The 22,379-nt window shown below is 41.6% G+C and overlaps 1 protein-coding gene across 3 annotated transcripts in view; it reads left to right on the forward strand.

Moving 5' to 3' along the window:
- rwdd (RWD domain containing 4) overlaps positions 1–14,976 on the forward strand; it is a 21,327-nt gene extending 6,351 nt beyond the window's left edge. For all 3 annotated transcript variants that reach the window (XM_048595255.1, XM_048595256.1, XM_048595257.1), the window contains exons 4-8: positions 1,874–2,024; positions 2,749–2,857; positions 4,071–4,120; positions 4,385–4,387; positions 14,410–14,976. In XM_048595255.1, coding sequence (XP_048451212.1) covers positions 1,874–2,024; positions 2,749–2,857; positions 4,071–4,120; positions 4,385–4,387; positions 14,410–14,442 — 346 coding nt within the window. In that variant the 3' untranslated portion in view covers positions 14,443–14,976. The remainder of the gene's footprint in view (positions 1–1,873; positions 2,025–2,748; positions 2,858–4,070; positions 4,121–4,384; positions 4,388–14,409) is intronic.
- Positions 14,977–22,379: the final 7,403 nt, after the last annotated feature.

Here is a 22,379-nt window from a genome sequence, read left to right on the forward strand (position 1 = left end):
ATTCTCCCCGTGTCTGCAGGGGTTTCTGCTGGGTGCTGCAGTTTCCTCCCACAGTTTCCTCCCACAGTTCAAAGATGTGCAGGCTAGGTGGATTAGCTATGCTAAATTGCACTTAGTGTTCAGGGATACGTAGGTTAAGTGCGTTAACCAAGGGAAATGCGGGTTTACAGGGGAAGGTTAGGAGGATGGGTCTGGGTGGGATACTGTTTGGAGGGTTGGTGTGGGATTGTTGGGCCGAATGGCCTGTTTCCACACTGTAGTGATTCCTTCTGAAGTATTACGTTCATATCTGGGTACCACACTTTAGGATAAGATGGGACTACATTAAAGAGCGTGTTCCAGTGCTGCACTATTCTTTGCTGTTTGATTTGATTTATTATTGTTATATCTACTGAGATACAGTGAAAAGTATTGCGTGCTAACCAGACAAATCATACCTTACGTAAGTATAGAACAGAATGCATAATAGTGTTACAGCTGCAGAGAAAGCGCAATACTCGGATGAGGTCAGTTCATAAGTCTGATAACAGCAGGGAAGAAGCTGTTTTGAATCTGTTGGTATGTGTTTTCAAATGTTTGTATCTTCTGCCTGATGGAAGGGGGTATAGTCGGTGTGGGAGGGGTCTTTGATTATATTGGTTGCTTTCCCAAGGCAGCTGGAAGTGTTCAAAGATCCATGAGAATGGAGCAGGGATAAGACCTTCAGTTATGCAGATAAATTGGAGAAGTTGGCACTTTTTATTTCCTTGAAAGAAAAGATTTGAACAGATTTTATAAAAGTATTCAAAATCATGGGAGGGCAGAGTAAATGGGGAAAAGCCCTTCCTTTGATGGAAGGATTGAGAACATGAGACAGACTTAAGGTAATTGACAAAAGAAACAATGGCAACCTGGAGAAGCCTTTTTCACACAACAAGTGGTTGGGAGCTGGACTGCATTGCCTGAAAGTGTGGAGGCAGGTTCAACCAAGACATTCAAGTGGGAGTTGAATTGCTGTTTTAAAAAGAATGATGTGCAGAGCTAATAGAGAATGCACGAGGCAAAATTGCGTGTACAGAGAAGTGGTGCAGACAAGATGGCCAAATGGCCTCCTGTGCTGTAATAGAACTAGAATTAGATTTTACTGGCATGTGTGCTCAAGTATAGAAATACAGTGAAAAGTTTATAAAATCGGCATTCTCCAGTGTCAATTTAGACACAAAACCAAAACTTTAAAAAAAAACCAAACACCTTAGATTCAAAAATCAAAACAACCATCTAAGATACAAAAGCCAGAATTTTAAAAAGAAACAAAAGCAGAAATACCAAAAAAAAACAGAGCCAAGAAGAAAATAATTCTGTGATGGACAGTCACCCTGGTGATACTATCTTCCTGCCAAACTTGATGGAGCTATTTCTAATATTCCATGCGCCAATCTCAGAAAAATGCCCCATAGCCAATCAATGAAACAAAGTCCATGCAAAAAATTTGATGAAAACTAGGCTCGGAGAGTTAACATTAAAAAGTACAATTCCCACACTTTTTTATCCCTTTTACAGTGTGGCATAAACAAACAATTGACAATAAAATTTTAACCAAAAATCAATTTGTTTTCCCTCCTCCCCAGATGAAAAGACTTTTCTTTGACCAATGATTTAATTATTAATAATGTGTGCCACCTAATACTTTGCGAAGTTTTACTAAGTAAAGAGTTTTTTTTGCAAAAACTTTAATTTGTAAAGGTCTAACTAGTTTGGTGAAGAACTGACATAATATAATGAATAACCTTTATCAGTAAAAGTGACAGTTAAAATTTTAACCATGCTCAGTTCCTTGGTTTGGTAAACCATCTGATTAAAAATTATATTAATATATATTTTATGTCCTCTTCAGTTCTTCTTCAATAAAGCAGAATATAATAGCCAAGCTACAAGAACAGGTTGAAGCAAACTTGGGGACAGCAATGGTGTACACACTGTTTGAATGGGCTAAAGAGAACCAAGAGGACCTTATGGAAAACCATCAGCCAGTAGTTGGTGCAGTGGTAAGTCTGATAGTAAAGAATGCTATAGCACTTAGAAACATTTAAATCCAAGATACAACATTTCAGTAAAAATTGAACAGTTGGGAACCAATCCATTAAAATATGACAATTCAGCCTCAATATAAGGAACTTATTGTGCATTCATGTTCTATTAAACTTTAGTATCCATTTAACTTGCATTATAAAATGCCTTCAGATGTTTGAACCTTTTTGAATCTTATTTTTGGAAATGTGGTGGTCTCCTATTCCAGGAACAGGTGTAACACCAAGTTAGCAGCTATTTTAACCTGAATGACAAACTTGTATTTATATAGTGGCTTCCACGACCTTGGGCTATCCCAAAGCACTTCACGGTTAGTGAAATCTTTGGAAGTGGTGTCGTTGTTGTAATTGAGGAAACAACACCCAATTTGCATACAGTGAAGACCAATAAGAAGTATTGAGGAAAATGACAAGATCATTTTGGGGGGATGTTGGACGAGGAATAAATGTTAAGCACAAACAGAATGCCGCACTCTTTTATGAAAAGTGTCCTGGGATCTTGTATTAATCATTTAATCCAACAATTGATATTCACTCAGCCTTTTCCAGTGACCGGGTACATTCTTGTTTCTAGCATGAAGGGACTGTTCTTGTGGTGCTATCTTGTTACATTAATCACTTTTAAGCTATTCAGTGATAATATTTAATTGATACCAATGTATATTTTTGGGCTTTTCTACAGACGATATCAATGACTCAAAATACTGTGACTTCTCATACTTCTGTGGCGAAGAAAAAGAAAAAAGAACAGCTATCAAAATCTCAAAAGAAGAAATTGGCTGACAAGACAGGTTCGCAATGTTGCTGTAAAGATGTAAGATTAGTAACTTTGTGTGTGTACAAACTAACCTAAGATTGTGCACCCTTTTCCACTCCTGGAATGAGCGTGTGTGGGCTGAAGTGATCTTAATAGTGTATTCTGATTACCTAATGCATGCACCATTTCTACACATGTACAGTCGTCATCCTATGACAAGTAACATCAGCTCATCCTTTCCTTCACTGATGGACATCATGAAGCAGATGAGTTTTCACCATGATTTTGTAGTTTTATGGTCACACTTTTTTCCCTGATTTAATTAAATAATGGAATTCAGATTTGCTGCACAAATGAGATGAAGTACGATCATTAGTCCAGTAAACAAAACCACTATTGCCATGTCTTGTAAAGTCTCTGCTACTTCATTTTCAGCTTTTTTAAAATATATAAAGTGACCTGTCTCAGCTCACAAAGATGTAGAAAAGATTTTCAACACCAAGGTGTGAAACGTCTGTTTGACATCCTTAACAGTTTGTTAAACTATTTGGGTCTAAGAGAAATAGCTTCTTATCCTTTGCACTAACTTTCCAATGAAATTTGTGTGGTTGTGGTTGAGAAGAAGAATTGGACCCTGATCTATACGTATCATTGTCAATCCCCCCACTTTATTCATTAACGGGATGAGGGCATCGCTGGCCAGGCAGCATTTATTGCCCATCCCTAGTTGCCCAGAGGGCAGTTGAGAGTCAACCACATTGCTGTGGATCTGGAGTCACATGTAGGCCAGACCGGGTAACGATGGCAGTTTCCTTCCCTAAAGAACATTAATGAGCCAGATGGTTTCTCTGACAATCGACAATGGGTACACAGTCATCATTAGATTCTTAATTCCAGATTTTTTTTATTGAATTTAAATTCCACCATCTGCTGTGGCAGGATTCGAACCAGGGTCCGCGGAACGTTATCTGGGTCTCTGGATTAACAGTCTAGCGATAATACCACTAGGTATCCCTGCTGACAAAGTATTAATTGAAGTCAGGATCGGTCTTGATTCTTCCAAATTTAGTAGCTGACTGACCCTAAATTTTAAAGGTTGCCATGTAAATTATAGCCAAAATCTGACTGCAGTCCATGGTGCGTAGGCTAGCAATGGGTGGGGAAGCGGGGTGGAATGGGGTAAAAGAAAGAAATATGCCTCTGAATCTTGTTCTGAAGACTTTTTTTGTTTTTGATTTCTGTATTAGATAACCGAGGGCAATTGCCACGTGGATGGAATTGGGTAGATGTCATTAAGGTATACTTTTGTTTTATAAACCTCAACAATTTGATGCATATTATTACCACTTTCACACCTGGCAACAGTTTGGCTGTATTTAACGTACAGATTATTGATCAGATGTGATCACAGCTATAGCTTATTAAAATATATAAATCCTCTTGCTCTTAAAAACTAAAATGTTGGATTTTTAAATTAATTTCAGGTACTAATAACTTTTATTATATTTTCTCTCAAATCAATCCGACTTATCTTTGGATGACTTTGCTCTGGCAAATACAGCATGTAAGTATTCTTGTTATTGTTTTAACTTCTTCCCCTTGGAGACATTTGTGCAAAGCAGATTTCATTAATTGAGCTGATTGTTTGTGCAAAGTAATTGATTTTCCTGTACCTAACTGATATCACAGTAAGATTTGACTTTGCAATGAAGGCTGTCTAAATAGTAAATCTGACTGTTTCATATTTGGAATGAAACCCATCAAATATGTGACGAAAACAGAAGTTGCTGGAAAAGCTCAGCCAGTCTGACAGCATCTGTGAAGAAAAAGTCAGAGTTAATGTTTCAGGTCCTGTGACCCTTCCTCAGAACTGATGGTAACTGGGAAAACATCAGTTTATATGCAGGAAATAGTGGGGGGAATGGGGTAGGGAGTAAACAATGAGATAGAGCCCGAAGAAAGAGAAGAGCAGTTGGATAGACAAAGTGGTGATCTGGCTAGGAGGGTGAATTGTTGTTAATGGGGACTGTTAGTGACTAACAATAGGTAGTGTGTAATGGCAGGCTGAGAGATAACAAGGCCTGGTGTGTGGTGTAGTGGGGTTAGGACATGGGAGAGGTTAGGCCCCAAAATTATTGAACTCAATATTGAGTTTGGAGGGCTGCAGGGTCCCCAAGTGGAAAATGAGGTGTTGTTCTTCCAGCTTGCATTGAGCTTTGCTAGAACACTGCAGCAAGCCTGAGACAGATATGGTGACCAGGGAGTACAGGGTGGTGTGTCAAAGTGGCAGGCAACCGGTAGCTCAGGGATAGTAGGAACTGCAGATGCTGGAAAATCTGAGATAACAAGGTGTGGAGCTGGATGAACACAGCAGGCCGAGCAGGAAGGCTGACGTTTCGGGCCTACACCCTTCATCAGAAATGGGGGAGGGGAAGGGGGTTCTAAAATAAATGGGGAGAGAGGGGGAGTGGATAGAAGATGGATAGCGGAGAAGATAGGTGGAGAGGAAACAGACAGGTCGAAGAGGCGGGGATGGAGCCAGTAAAGGTGAGTGTAGGTGGGGAGGTAGGGAGGGGATAGGTCAGCCCAGGGAGGACAGACAGGTCAAGGGGGTGGGATGAGGTTAGTAGGTAGGAAATGGGGGTGCGACTTGAGGTGGGAGGAAGAACAGGTTAGGGAGGCGGGGACAAGCTGGGCTGGTTTTGGGATGCGATAGGGGGAGGGGAGATTTTGAAGCTTGTGAAATCCACATTGATACCATTGGGCTGCAGGGTTCCCAAGCGGAATGAGTTGCTGTTCCTGCAACCTTCGGGTGGCATCGTGGTGGCACTGCAGGAGGCCCAGGATGGACATGTCGTCTGAGGAATGGGAGGGGCAGTTGAAATGGTTCGCGACTGGGAGGTGCAGTTGTTTATTGCGAACCGAGCATAGGTGTTCTGCAAAGCGGTCCCCGAGCCTCCGCTTGGTTTCCCCGATGTAAAGGAGGCCACAACGGGTACAGCGGATGCAGTATACCACATTAGCAGATGTGCAGGTGAACATCTGCTTGATGTGGAACGTCGTCTTGGGTCCTGGGATGGGGGTGAGGGAGGAGGTGTGGGGGCAGGTGTAGCACTTCCTGCGGTTGCAGGGAAAAGTGCCGGGTGTGGTGGAGCTGGAGGGGAGTGTGGAGCAGACAAGGGAGTCACAGAGAGAGTGGTCCCTCCGGAAAGCAGATAAGGGTGGGGAGGGAAAATGTCTTTGGTGGTGGGGTCGGATTGCAGATGGCGGAAGTGTCAGAGGATGATGCGTTGGATCCGGAGGTTGGTGGGGTGGTATGTCAGGATGAGGGGGATTCTTTTTTGGTTGGTTGTTATTGCGGGGACGGGGTGTGAGGGATGAGTTGCGTGAAATGTGGGTGATACGGTTGAGGGCGTTTCAAAATCTCCCCTCCCCCTACCGCATCCCAAAACCAGCACAGCTCGTCTCCGCCTCCCTAACCTGTTCTTCCTCCTACCTATCCCCTCCTCCCACCTCAAGCTGCACCCCCATTTCCTACTTACTAACCTCATCCCGCCCGCTTGACCTGTCCGTCCTCCCTGGACTGACCTATCCCCTCCCTACCTCCCCACCTACACTCACCTTTACTGGCTCCATCCCCGCCTCTTTGACCTGTCTGTTTCCTCTCCACCTATCTTCTCCTCTATCCATCTTCTATCCACCTCCCCCATTTCTGATGAAGGGTGTAGGCCCGAAACGTCAGCCTTCCTGCTCCTATGATGCTGCTTGGCCTGCTGTGTTCATCCAGCTCTACATCTTGGTAGCTCAGGGTCTTCTTTTTTTTCTGCAAGCAGAACGTGTATGTTCAGCAAAGTGGTCGCCCAGCCTGTATTTCATTTCCCCAAAGTAGAGGAGACCACATTGTGAGCAGCAACTGCAGTAGACTAGATTCTGGGAAGTGCAGGTGAAGTGTTGCTTCACCTGAAAGGTATGTTTGGGCCCTTGGATAGTGGGGAAGGAGGAGGTAAATGGGCAGGTGAAGCACCTTTGTCGGTTACAGGGGAAGGTGCCATGGTGTTGTGGTGAAGGAAGAGCGGACCAGGGTGTCCCGGAGGGAACGTTCCCTGTGGAAGGCGGACAAGGGAAATGAGGGGAATATTTGTCTGGTGGTGACATCTCGCTGGAGGTGGTGGAAATGGCTTCTGATGATTTTCTGGATGTGGATGTTGGTGGGATGGTAGGTAAGGACAAGGAGACCCCTATCGCTGTGGCAGGAGGGAAGGGGTGAGGGCAGAAGTGTGGGTGATGGGTCGGACCTGGTTGAGGGCCCTGTCAACAATGGTGCTGGGGAATCCTCGGTTGAAGAAGGTGGATGTTTCGGAGGCTCCCTTGTCGAAGTTGGCCTCACCTGAGCATTTGCGACGGAGACGGAGGAACTGAGAGAATGGGATGGAGTCTTTACAGGAAGTGGGGTGTGCGGATGTATAGTCCAGGTAGCTGTAGGAGTCAGTGGCTTTATAGTGGATATTAGTGGCCAGTCTATCCCCAGAAATGTCAAGGAAGGGAAGGGAGGAATCAGAAACCAGGTGAAAGTGAGGTCAGGGTCGAAATTGGAAGCGAAATTGATCATCCTTTCCAATTCCGGACGAGATAGGGAAGCAGCACCAATGATATCATCGATATACCGGAGGAAGAGTTGTGGGTGGGGGCCGGAATAGGACTAGAACAAGGAATGTTCCACGTACCCCACGAAGAGACAGGCATAACTGGGGCCCATGCGGATACCTATGGCCACCCCTCTATAGTTTTTCCAGGTTGCATTTGGGATGAGACTAACGCTGCAACAGTGAGCTGAAATTGAAAACTTTGTGGAAATGTGTCTAGCAAATGTAATTGCTCACTCCTGATTCTTCTGATTTTTAAAGTATGTTTAAGCCATTTTTCTGCCATTTGATAAGATCATGCCTGATCTGATTGTAACTTTAACTGCAATTTTTTTATGCCGGTCTCCCATAATCATTAAACAAAAACCGGAAGAACCGCGGATGTTGTAAATCAGGAACAAAAACAAAGTTGCTGCAGAAGCTCAGCAAGTCTGGCAGCATCTGTGAACAGAAAAACAGAGTTAACGTTTCAGGTCTGATGAACCTTTCTCAGTAATGTTCTGAGAAAGGGTCACCGGACCCTAAACATTAACTCTGTTTTTCCCTTCACAGATGCTGCCAGACCTGCTGAGCTTCTCCAGCAACTTTGTTTTTGTCCCATAATCATTAATTCCCTTTTAAAATCATAAAATCCCTACAGTGTGGAAACAGTCTATTCAGCCTATTGGATCCACACTGATGCTCCAAAGACCATTCCAGCCAGGTCCACCCCACTACCTTATCCCTGTAACCGTGCATTTACCATGATTAATCCACCCGGCCTGCATGTCCATACACACAATGGGCAATTTAGCATGACCAGTCTACCTAACCTACATATCTTTGGACTCTGGGAGAAAACTGGATCACCTGGAGGAAAGTCACACAGTCTTGGGGACAATGTTCATACTCACCACAGATAGTTGCCCAAGGGTGGAATCAAAGTCATGTCTAATATTCCAGGCTAAATATTCAATGATCCAGAATCCACTGGGAGAGAATTTCAGAGATAAATGAATTTCTGAGAGTAGAAATTCCTCCTCATTTCCATCTTTATTGGGAAACCCTTTACTTTTAAACTGTGTCCTAAATATCTAAAAACGTGATGAAAGAGGAAGATAAATAAGTCACAAATTATTTAAATTCAAAGTTTTTGGTATTAGTTAATGTGAATTAAATCTGTGAATAAATTATTAGGAGAGGCCCTTCATTTGGCTGTGCCTGAAAATGCCTCTCACAGAACCTCATGCAGTCAAATTGCAAATGAAGGTGCAGCAGTTTAAAACTGGGAATTGGCTCACTTTGCAGACAATTCTTTCCATAAATTATTGATTTAACAGATTAAAGAAGAGCAAAAATGGCAGCTCAGTATCGCTGGTTACTGGATTTGCAGGCAGGTCAGTAAAGGGAATTTTAAAATGTTGGGGGTCTACCATTACTAGTTTCATAGAATCCCTACAGTGTAGAAACAAGTCCACACCGACCTTCACAGCATCCCACCCAGACCCATCCCCCATAACCTAGCTAGCCTGCACATCCCTGAACACTATGGGCAATTTAGCATGGCCAGTCCACCTAGCCTGCACATCTTTAGACTGTGGGAGGAAACCGGAGCACCCGGTGGAAACCCACGCAGGCACGGGGAGAACGTGTAAACTCCACACAGACAGCCGCCCGAGGGTGGAATTGAACCGGGGTCCCTGGCGCTGTGAGGCAGCAGTGCTAACCACTGAGCCACCATGCTGGGATCAATTCTAGCTCGAGAAGTGATTAAGCACTGAAGGAATTGTCAAATGAAGCAACAAAGGTTGAGCTTAAATTAAAAAAAAACAGAAGAGGCAGCCATGCTGCTGATATACTGTTGACCCCCAAATAGTGGAAAGGAAATGGAATAGCATATTTGTAGATGCATAACCAATAGGACAATAATTGTGGGTGACATCAGCTACTTAAATATTATCTGATGCAAGCAGTTTTTTTCTTAATTTTTTGATGGGATGTTGGTGTCACTGGCAAAGCCAGCATTTGTTGCCAGTTAGTATTTGTCCTTGAACTGAGTGGCTTGCCAGACTGTTTGAGGACAGTTGAGTCAACCACATTGCTGTGGATCTAGAGTCATATGTGGGCCTAACCAGGTCAAAACGACAGATTTCTTTCCTCGAAGGGCTTTAGTACGAATGGCACAAAGTTCTTTAACTACATTTAGGAATTTTTAGGTAACAAGCCTAAGAAAAAGGGGTACAATTCTAGAATTATTCTTCAGAAATGAAGCTGAGCAGATGCCTGATGTGGCTGTGGGTGACCATTTTGGACATAGTGACCATAATACAGTTAGATTTAATATTTTTATAGAATAGAACAAAGATCAAATAGGAGTAAATTTTCTAAGTGGGGGAAAAACAGGCTTGCACAAAGCTGAGATATGATCTCTGGTGTAGGTGGACTGGATATAACTACTTGAAGGAAAATCAGTGGTAGGCATTTAAAAGCAATATTATGCAGGCTCAGTATTGACATGACCCCATGAAGGAAAATGTGGTGTACTATCAAATCTAGAGTATCCTGGGTATCCAGAAGCATACAGGATGATTGTGTGTCGTAAAGGGTGTATGCCGCATAGAAGGGTAGACCGATGTTTTATTTTTACATCAAGAACAAGTGGATGACTAAGGAAAGTGTTGGGCCTATCAGATGTATAAGGTAACCCACACAGGGATGCAAAGATGCAGGACGGGTTCCTAATGAGCAACAAAAACAACATTTTTGTAGAAACTCAGCAGGTCTGGCAGCATCTGTGGAAAGAAGAGTTAATATTTCAGGTCCAGTGACTAATCTTCAGAGCACGATGAAGAATGGTCATTGGACCTAAAACATTGTCTCTGCTTTCTCTCCACAGATGCTGCCAGACCTCACGAATTTCTCAAGCAATTTCTGTATTTGTTTCAGATTTCCAGCATCTGCAGTTCTTTTTGTTCTTATTGAGTATTTTGTCTCTGTCACAAGGGAGTGGGATGATGCAGACATTCTCGTTAAAGAGGCGAGTGAGATATTCGATGCATAAAGCATAATGTGGGGTAAAGTACTGGAAGGACTGACGTATTAAAGGTGAATAAATCACCAGGGCTGATGGATTGCATCTTGGGCTGTTAAAGGATGTCTGGGAGGAAATAACAAACATTCTGAGGATAATTTTCTAATCCTAACTAGATATAGGCAAGATACCAAAGGCTTGGAGACTTATCATCATAGAACCCCTACAATGTGGAAACAAGTCCTTCAGCCCAACAAGGCCACACCGACTTTGAGCATCCCACCCAGACCCATCCCCCTGAACACTACGGGCAATTTAACATGGCCAATCCACCTAGCCTGCACATCTTTGGACTGTGGGAGGAAACCAGAGCAAACCCACGCAGACACGGGGAGAATGTACAAACTCCACACAGACAGTTGCCCAAGGGTGGAATCGAACCCCGGGTCCCTGACACTGTGAGGCAGTAGTACTAATCACTGAGCCACCGTGCTGCCCTAAATAAATGTTGTGCTATTGCTCTAAAAGAGACTGAGGGGTGGGTCATATAATTATAGGCTGATCAGTCTGAGTTTGGGGATGGGAAAATTATTAGAATCAGTTCTGAGAGAATAAACTTTTGCTTAGAAACACATGGATCTATCTGGGATAGGCAGCACATTGTTGTTCAGGGAAAGTCAAGTCTTACTAAATTGAATTTTTTTTGAGGAAGTAGCAAGAGGATTGGTTAAGATCATGATGTAAGGCATTTTATAAGGTCCCACATAGCATCCTGATCATAAAAATAAATGCCTGTAAGAAAACCGGGAAGTCTATCACGTTTCATCTAAATTGACCCAGTGACAGAAAACAAAGGTAATGGTTGATTGGTTTTGCAAATGAAATGTGGGTTATGGTTGAGTTCTGTAGAGCTCCTCTTTGGGTCCCTTACTGTTTTTTTTTTAAATTCTTTCATAGTGTTGGCATTTGTGCTAAAGCCAGCATTTATTGCTAATCCCTAATTGCCCTTGAGCTGAGCAAACTGCTCAGTCATTTGAGGCAGCCACATTATTGTGGGTCTGGGGTCACATTTAACCAGTGTACCCATGTGATAGATCAGGTAAGGACAGCAGATTTTCTTAAAGGACATGAGTGAACTAGATAGGTTTTTACAACAATTGATACTTTGGTTGTCATCACTGAGAGTAACTTTATATTCCGGATTTATTAATTGAATTTAAATTCCACCAGCCGCTCTGGTTGGATTTGAATCTCTGTCCCCAGAAAATTAGACTAGTGACATTGCCACAACACCACTACTACTGCTGAATACACGTTAAAGATTTGGCTACAAATGTGGGGCATGTGGTTTGCAGGCAACACAAGTCTACATGTTGCTGATCGTGATGAAGATGAATCAACTGTGAAATTATATCAGTGGTTTGGTTGAATGGGCAGAAGTTGTCAAATTTAATCTTGAAGTGTGAAGTAAAGCACTTAGTGAAGACAAATGAAGCTAGGGAGCACAGTAAATGATGGTTTATTAAGTGCATGTCCACAGGACCGTGAAGATGGATATAAGGTGGTAAAGTAACCATGCAAAAGTACGGACCATCAGGTATAGGAGCAGAATTAGGCCATTGGGGTCTGCTTCAGCATTTGATCATGGCCGATGCACTTTTTCTTTTCAACTCATTCTCTTGCCCTCTTCTCATAATCTTTGATCCCCTACTAATCATGAATCTATCTATCTCTGTCCTAAATGCCTCCACAGATTCATCGTCCTCTGGCAGAAGAAATTCCTCCTTGTCTCAGTTCTAAAGGGGTATCCTTTCACTCTGAGGATGTCCTAGTTTCTCCCATTGGTGGAAACATTTTCTCGACATCCGCTCTGTCCAGGCCTATCGTTATTCTGTAAGTTTCAATGAGATTCCCCCCCCTCCCCACCATGCTTCTAAATTCCATACAGAACAGAGAATCCTCAACCACTCCTCGTATGACAAACAATTCATTCTTAGGATTATTCTTGTGAACTTCCTCTGGACCCACTGTAAGGCCACCACATTCTTCCTTAGATACAGGGCCCAAAATCATTCGCAATATTCCAAATTCGGTCTGACCAGACCTTACACAGTATCAGTAGTACGTATCTGCTGTCTTTTCTAGCCCTCCTGAAATGATTGCTAGTGTTGCATTTGCCTTCCTAACTGCCAACTGAACATGCCTATCAATCTTAAGAGAATCCTGAACAAGGACTCCTAAGTCCCTTTGTGCTTCAGACATCCAGAGCCTTTCCACATTTAGAAAACAGTCTACGTTTCCATTCTTCCAACCAAAGTGCGTAATCTAACACTTTCCCGTATTGTATTCAATCTGCCACTTCTGGTGAGGCCACTACTAGAGTTATGGTCACTATTACAGGAAAGCCATAATGGCTCTGAAGAGAGTAGTGCGGAGATTTGAGCAAATGTTGTTAGGACTTGGAAAATTGCAGCAAGCAGGAAAGATTTGCTCGAATAAGGTTGCTTTCTTTAGAGCAGAGAAAGTTGAGGGGAAGTTTATACAAGATGATCAAATTGAGGATGGGCCCAGATAAAGTGGACAGGAAAAACCGGTTTCCCCAGTACAAAAATCAATTACCATGGGGATGCAGATTTAAGGTTTAAAGGTGACATGACAAAAAGCTTTTTCATCCAGACAGTGGCGCATGTCTAGGATTTACTGCCCAGTTTCATTGTAGAGGAAAAGATTCTACACTCTTTTAAAAGGTACCTGGATATGCATCTGAAGTGCTGAAACAATGGACCAGATGCTGGGTGGTGGAATTCAAATGGGTGGCTGGTTTTATTATTTGCTGGTACATCATAATGGGCTAAATGGCCTTTGTCTGTGGCGTAACTTTTCTGTGGTTCTAAGTCAGATTTTTTAGAGAAGTTGAGATCAGAAGCCCACGTTGGATTAAATTTAGAGCTACTTATAATGTGTTCTCTTCTGGGGTTACAAGTATACTGACTAAAAGCTTCATGATTAAAGCTGTTCAAAACACAGCAGTTTCAGCCATTTGACTAGGGGTTTGGGTTACAATACTCAGTTAATGAGGCCGATTTGAAAACAATTGAAGCTTGTAACTGTGGAGCCATTAGCACCAAGTCAAATATAATGGGTTTCATTGGGTAGCTGTTCTGACGAATGGTCACTAAACTCAAAATGTTCACTCTGTTTCTAAAGATGCCGCCAGACCTAATGAGTTTCCCCGGTGCTTTTTGCTTGTGTTTCAGATTTCCAGCATCTGCAGTTCTTTGTTTTTATTATGGGTTTCAATGGCTTTGATTTAAACCAACATCAGCTGTAGAGATACGTCGTCTGGTGTTTCCATTTTCCAGCTTGACTATGTTGTTCATACAAATAGAAGGTGTGATGTTGCAGAGCAATGCTGAATTCTGTTTTGTTCTGGTGAAAATTTCTAAAAGCAGCAAACTTGCTGATAGTGTGTTCACTTTTTTTTAAAAGGATTTGAGCAAAATTACACTTTTTTTTTAAAAATTAGAATCTTTCTCTTCAAGCTCTCTGTACATATGATATACACATAGAGTTGATTCTATATTACATATATAAAAACGCGTGTGTGTACACTTGTCCCCCTTTATCTACCACGCTGCATCCTCAAAGACCTCTACTGAATTTGTCAAGCCTGATTTCCCTTTTGCAAGATCGTATTGACTCTATTTGATTGTATTATGATTTTCTAAATGCCTTCAATGAATTCTTGCACTTTACACAAGTTTCCTGCTTTTTGTGTCTCTCCTTTCTTGAATAGTCATGTTACATTCGTCCTAAAGATCACGTTTTTAAAAATTGAGTTACAAAGTGCTAAAAAACAGTTTTTGAAATTTATTCACAAGCCTCAATGTTTTGGTTTCATTTCCTAATCTTTTTTTATTTTTTTTCCCCTAGTTAAGCAAAACTGGCAGCAAGGATGATGAGTAACCAAGTTTATGGACTGGCGTTAACTAGAATGTCAGATTTATTTTTGCTGGAGCACATTCATTTTTCATGTTTGTGTGGAAAACCTCTTTGGTAAAATTACAGCATCCATTTGGTATGAAATCATTGTGGGTTTTGTTTTTACTCTACAGACTAGTTGCACATTTCGAAGGCAATTGTTGCACTAAATCTGACACTCAAATTGATCTATTTACAAAGCAAAATAAATATAGAATAACTTGAGCTACCATTAAGTTGGGCACATGGTCACAGATCGCTTTGTTGCACATATTTCTAGTGGAGTGTACCTCTGTTAGTCATGTTTTTAATTAGAAAACCATGATTGATTGATTGTTTTCCTGAACAGTATGGTGAAGCTAGTGACCTGGCTGCAACCATGCTAACTGTTATTTTAAGGAGGGTATTATGGACTGTACCTCTTTATCCATCATCTCCCCTTTTGATATCCTGACTTATCATCATGAGGAAATCAACGGAAAATATTCAGGATTTGAATAAAGTTTTTAATATTTTTAATTACATGGACTCTTATTATAAAGCAGGAGATTTTTCTCTCACATGCGTTCATGATCAATGCAACAAAAGAAACACGTCATGTTATCTAGCAAGATGTCAGGATTATATTTGACAGAGACATAATAGTCTGGTATGTTATATGCAAGTCATCAGTTAGATTGGAAAGTTCTTAAAAAGATTAGCAAATCAAGGGCAGGCAATGATTAATGCATACCTAGATGCCTGCAGGCCTATTACTTACTGGTTACGAAGTTTGGTGCTGGGTCCACTAAGTGATTTACAGAAAGTAATTGTGGCCAAATTTTCAAATTTAACACCATGCCAAATTTGTAGTGCCAGATCGTACATAACAATTTACATCTAACAATAAGAATCTTTACAAGCTTGATCAGTGAGCAAAAATCAGTAGATGCAATTCCATTGGTTTAATTTATGGTTTCATAGGATGCCAGTATTGTTGGGAAGGTCAGCATCTAGTCACAATATACATAAATTTGAAAGATGGGAACTAAATATAAAATTTCCAAATCTGTGAATGTGGGAAACTAAGTAGGAATGTGTTGTGAGGAGATGTAAAGCAGCTTCAGGAGAATTTAGCCAGACTTGAACAATGGGTTAGAACATGACAGATGGAAGAAAATGTTGAAAAATGTCAGGCTATCCACTTATGAAGAAACAGTATTTCTTTGCAGCTGAGTATTTCTTAAATGGTAAGACATTGTCCTTTTGTAAATATTTACATAGATGTCACTGAGCAACTGAAAGCTAACATGAAGGTGCAGCAGGCCTATAAAGACATAGGAGCAGAGTAGACCGTTTAGTCCATCAAGTCTGCACTGTCATTCAATAAGAGCGTGGCTAATCTGATAATCCTTAAGTCCACTTTCCTGCCTTTTCCTGTAATCCTTGATTTGCTTACTTATTAAATATCTGTCTATCTCAGCCTTGAATATATTTAATGACCGGAGCTAAACAGCCTTTTGTGGTCAAGAGTACTGCAGATTCATTACCCTCTCAGAAAAGAAATTTCTCCTCTCTGTCTTAAATGTGCACCCTTTATTCTGAAATTTTTTGTACTCACTCACAGGACATGGGTGTCACTGGCTGTCCCAGCGTTTATTGCCTGTCCCAGCGTTTATTGCCTGTCCCTGGTTGCCCTTGAGAAGGTTATGGTGAGCTGCATTTTTGAGCTCCTGCAGTCCACATGTTGTAGGTTGACCCAGAATGCTCTTAGGGAGAGAATTTCAGGATTTTTGACCCGGCGAAGGAACGGTGATATATTTCCAAGTCAGGATGGCAAGTGGCTTGGAGGAGAATTTTTCAGCGTCCCATTTATCTTCTACCCTTGTCCTTCTAGATTGATGTATTTTTGGGATTGGAAATTGTTGTCTGAGGATCTTTGGCAAATATCTTATGCTCTCTGGTCCTAGATTGAATCCAATGCCAGTATATCTCCCTTAGATAAGGGGCCAAAACTATTTACAGTATTCCATCTACGGTGTGACTTACACCTTGTTTAATTTTAGCAAACCTACCTAAATTAATGTACTTTAGGGAGATTCATAGAATATTAGCCTTCATTGCCAGAAGGTTCAAGGACAAGTGTAGTGAAGTCTTGCTTCAATTGTGTAGGATCTTGGTTCGACCACACCTGGAGGTATTGTGTGCAGTTTTGTCCTCTTTTCTAAAGGAAAGCTATTATTTCCATAGAGGGAGCGCAACAAAGTTTGACCAGACTTGTTCATGGGATGGTGGGACTGACCTATGAAGAGAGAGGTGGAAAATGGACCTGTATTCTCTAGCATTTCAAAGACTGAGAGGTGATTTTAATAAAACCTGCAAAAGACTTAAAAAATTTGATCGTATAGATGCAAGTAAGATGTCTGGAAGTGAACTGGGGACACTGTTCACAAATGAAGGGGATGATACTCTGGTCCAAGGTGAGAATTTTTATTAAACTTACTGGGTTGTGAGCCTTTAGATCTCTTTTTCTCCAGAGGGCTATGGAAGCTCAGCCTTTGAGTCAAGGTAGCGATTGATTTCTGATTATCAGTTGCATACTTATGTGGATAGGCTGGGTAAAAACCACCAGAATGTTCAATCAGCCATGGACATAATGAATGTAGGGGCACGCATGAAGCGCTGAATGGCCTACTTCTGTTCCTATATCCACTTGTTACCCATTCTCAACTGCTGTTGAACTGATGGGTTTGCTATTTTACAGGGTAGTTCAGTTGGCCATGCTACTGCACCAAAATTACTATTGATGCCCATTGAAATGGCACCACTAGGCAGACATCCATAATGCCTGCCAAATGGTGGAAGTTCTTAAGAGTTTTTTTGTTTTGGAGCTTTAGTGTAGTGATGTTCATCCAAGTGGCTGAATCTATAACCTGCGACATTTCTACATCAGCATATTTGTCAAATAGCAACTAAGTAATTTTAGAAGTCAAAGGCATTTAATTAGCTAAAGAGAAAAAATAAAACTTGCATTCGTGTAAATCTTTTCACAACGAATGGGTGCCTCAAAACTCTTTGCAGTCAATGAAGTATATGTCAAATGGACAAACAAATAGAGAATGCTGGAGAAACTTGGATCTGGCAGCATCTGTGGAGAGAAAGACTTAACATTTCTAGTCATCTGACCCTCCTTCAACTGGAACTGATCTCCAGCATCTGTCGTTCTTTTTTTATTGAGATATTTTTGAAGTGTAACTGTTATAGTGAGAAAACATACACATACAGCAAACACCAATGGAACAATTACTAGATTTTTTTTTGTGTGTGTGTGTAATATTGATTTGGGAGACGAATTTTGAGTAAGATCCTGTGGATAATTTCCCTTCTGTTCTTCAAAATAGCACCGTGGCATCCAAGCAGATAGGTTACACCTCAGTTTAATATCCCATCTGAAAGAAAGCACCTTCAATACCCTCAGCCTTGATCTTTGTACTCATGTCCTGGAGTGGGACTTGAACCCAAAACCTTATAATTCAGAGGCAATAAGCACTGCCAAGTGAACCATAGTTAACAAGCACGTTCCTCCTTCGTATCCAGTAAACTTCAATGAAGGTTTACATCAGTAATTGATGTGTACTGTTATGAGTGAGGCAGACTAGCTACTTAAATGATACAGGTGTAAATAAATCATGTTTGGATGAAAGTGCCTGCTAACTGTGGAGCCATACTTAATAAAGGGTCAATAGACCTTGTTTCTATTTCTGCACATCTAAGGTATAATACTAAGTATTTTGACTACATTTGCACTATTGTGCATTAATTTGTCAGTGAAATGCTCTGTCAAACATTTTCACAACGAGTTTTTAGGATATAGAATGCGCTGTCTGGAAGTGTGGTGGAAGTAGTCAAGCCATTCAAGAGAGCTTTGGATGGTGCTGATATGCAGGGATATTGAGAAAAGACAGGAAATTGGCACTAGATAATAGGGCCAGTGATAGATTTAATTGCCTCCTTCTGCACCATATAATTATTTGGATTTACTCTATTTCTGATCATAATTAATTATTCAACTTACTAATTCTCCAATGTCAGCAATGTTTTTAAAAACTCTAAGTAATGTGATCGCATCTAAATTGCTATAAATGTTCCAACTGCCAATAAAATGCTATTGAAACAATCACTCTTATAAGGAAATGCAGCATTCCAGCTGTGATGGAATGTACATTAAAATTCAACCTACCTCCATGTACCATGTTCACCCTTATGTACCTCAATAAAGTATTAAAAATCTTAATACTTACATTACATGTCAAGCATATAGCCCAGGGCAAAGCATTTCAAACAGAAAATTTCAGAAAGTGGAATGGAAATAATCTTTTCTCTGGATACCATGCATCGCTATGTCTCAATACAGTTCAATACTCTGATGTTCAATGTACATTCCTTGTCAGACATACAGCTAAAGAAGTTCTCATTTCCAGTCCACCAGTGTAGAATGGCTGAAAGGCTTTAGACAGTGATGTTCCGCCACTGTGCATCAAGGTTTACTGCATCCTTCATCACATGGTCCTGGACTTTAGAGTGGGTCAGTCTGCAACACTTTGGTAAGGACAACTGCACTGGAAGAACAACCGGTTTCAGGAAGAACAAAGAGCAACCTTCACGAATTGATGATCTTCCAACTGCAGTTGATGTTTGTCATAGTGTGTGTCCCTGGGACTACCTTGTAAAGTGCAAACTACTATGTCATGGAGCTGCTTGACTCAACCTTGATGAAAACCCACTGTATCTCAGCTGCCAGATCAACTCACTCCTCATGCAGTGACCATGGGGTTTTGCATGCTGACCAGAAGTGTTTTTTCTGCAAAAACATCTCCCTGAAGAACGGTGGTACAACATCTGTCATGGTGTGGTTTGAACCAATGTCCTAAGAGCATTAGTTCTGAAGAGCAGTCGTATCAGATTCAAAAGAATACTGTGGTGAGTAACTCACCACCTGGTTTCCCAAAGCCAGCCCGCTATCTACAAGGCACAAGACAGGAGTGTGCTGGAATTGTCCCCTACTTGCCTGGAGAGTGCACCTCCTCCAACGACACTCAAGAAGCCTGACACCATCCTGGACAAAGCAGCCCGCTTGTTTGGCACTACATCCCATCCACTCCCTCCACCACCAACACTCAGTAGCAGCAGTGTGTACTATCTACAAGATGCACTGCAAAAATTCACCAAAGATCCTCAGACAACATCTTCCAAACCCATGACCACTTCCATCTAAACGAACAAGGTCAGCAGATATATGGAAACACCACCACCATTCAATTACCCTCCAAGCCACTCACCGTCCTCACTTGGAAATATATCGCCATTCCTTCATTGCTGCTGGGTCAAAATCCTGGATATCCCTCCCTAATAGCATTGTGGGTCAACCCACAGCAGGAGGACTGCAGCGGTTCAAGAAGGCAGCTCACCACCACCTTCTCCAGGGCAACTAGCAATGGGCAATAAATGCTGGCCAGCCAGAGATGCCACAGTCCACATTGAGGAGAGGAGAGATTTTGAGGAACGTAGGGGAGGATGTGAATGAGAGAACAATGGTGTGAAAGGGATGGGGAAGTTGGCAATAGAACAAGATTAAAGAGTGAAAAAAAAACTGTTAACTCTGTTTTGCTGTCTACAGATGCTGCCAGACCTGGTGAGTTTCTCCAGCATTCTCTGTATTTGTTTGCCAGAACATTAACCTGCAGTTCTGGATTACTAGGCCATTACTATGATTGCCATGATGCACTGTCTTCGCTCAAGTGGCTGGGTCAAAAATCATGATTGATGTTTTGAAGAAAAAGATGAAAGAGGTTTGGAAAACAGAAAACCAAAGTGACTTTTAGCCTAAGATCCAGTTTCTTTTTCTGTTGAATGAAATATCAGGGTTCCTGCACGGCAAGGTAATATAACCTGTCATGGAGAGATATTTACTAAACGAACACCTTCCATCTGGTAACTGTACTTCGTGTCTTTGACACGCTTACAACCACATTTCTTAAGCTGTTGCTTGCTGTTTGGTTGCTAGTTTAGAATGGAACTGGAATACAAGACTAAGGAATCTAATGAAGGCTGCAGTAGGAGGAAGATCATAGAATCACAGAATTCTTAAAGCAAATAGACCACTTTGTCTCAAAGCTCCCCCCCCCCCCAACCCCACCCCTTCCAATCCACATCTCCCCCACACCCACTGTAGTGGCAGGTACCATCAACAAGATGCACTGCAACAATCCACTTTGGCTCTTTCAACAGCACCTTCCAAACCCACAGTCTCTATCACCTAGAGGGCAAGGGCAGCAGATGTGTTTGAACACCAAGATATACAAGTTCACCTCCAAGCCTCTCAACATTGGAAATATATCTTTGTTCTTTCAGTGCCGCTGGGTCAAAATCCTACAACTCCCTCCCTCATGATATTGCGGGTCTACCTGCAGCACATGGACTGCAGCTGTTCAAGAAGATAGCCCACCACCACCTTCTCAAGGCCAACTAGCTATAGGAAATAAATGCTGGCCTAGACAGTAACACCATGTGCCACGAGTGACTAAAAGAACACCTCACAATTGACTCATGAGTTATAAACTATTTTGGTACCAAATTGACAATGTTTCCATAAAATCTGCCAAAATCTTTGAGAGACATTGAGTATAGCAAATGGAAGCAAAAGTGCAAAAGTATTGCTGGTACTGGAAAACTGAAATAAAAACAGCATATGCTGGAACTGCTCAGCAGGTCTAGCAATATCTGTGGAGAGTGAAACAAAGTTAACGTTTCAGCTTGATGACATTTTAATGGTGTTCTGATTGTTAGAGTCTCAGTGCTGTCATGGTTACCTCTGGATTTAGTTTTAAGCTGCATTGTGTGCATTCATGTAGAAGGCGTGACCTGATTTACAAGCTCAAAAATATAAAGGGATCAAGGCTCTCGAGGAATCCATTTCTTTTATAGTCCCCATTTCAATCCATCTGCGGAATGCAGATTAACCACTGTGTATTAAGCAAAATAAAAATATTGTAGTGGGTACTAGAAAGTTGAAATTAAAACAGAAAATAGCAACATGTGACGAGAAACATTTTTTAATAAACTAAAACACCCCAAGGTACTCCAGAAGAATGTAATATTCCAAAACTCCAAGCCAAAAGAGAGGCGTTATGGAACTGAAAGTTTAAAATTTAAATTTGAAAATTCTGCAAAACACATAGCAGCATCTTAATTTTCATTCATTCACAGGATGAGGGCATGACTGGTTAGGCCAGCAATTATTGGCCATCCCACAGGGCAGTTAAGAGTCAACCACATTGTTGTAGAGACATGTGTAGGCCAGACCAAGAAAGGACAGCAGTTTCCTTCCCTAGAGCACATTAGTGAACCAGATGGGTTTTTCCCAACAACGGTTTCATGGCTATCATTAGACTCTTAATTCCAGATTCTTTTTATTGGATTCCCTAGATTACCTGGATTTCTAGGTTAACAGTCTAGCAATAATACCACTAGGCCATCTCTTCCCCTATCTGTGAAGGAAGAGAGCAATGAAAGAGCAGCTCTTTCACCAGAACTGGAAAGGGATTAACGGATTTTCAATAAATACAATCAGGCCGAGAGGCGGGGAAAGGAAAAAAGAAAAAGCAGAGAGTCTGTGTAAAAGATCAACAGTTTGGTCCAGAAGAGGTGTGTGCAAGCATGGAAATTTGAGCAAAGGGAAAGCTCCTGAGGGTTGGGAATGTGGCTACACATAGGTAGGTAGGTCCCATGTTAGCTTTAAGACCCATCCCACTAGGCCTTGTATCAATAGGAGTCTCCACTGCAAGTGGTTCTAATGTAGCCATACTTTATCTACTGTCTGGAGAAAATGGCAGCAGTAGTGCAGAGGTGCAGTTTTACTGTTTAGGCTCCAAGCATGGAAAGTG

This window comes from Rhincodon typus, chromosome 3 (genome assembly GCF_021869965.1).
Source record: "Rhincodon typus isolate 14 chromosome 3, sRhiTyp1.1, whole genome shotgun sequence".
NCBI classification, from domain to species: Eukaryota; Metazoa; Chordata; class Chondrichthyes; order Orectolobiformes; family Rhincodontidae; genus Rhincodon; species Rhincodon typus.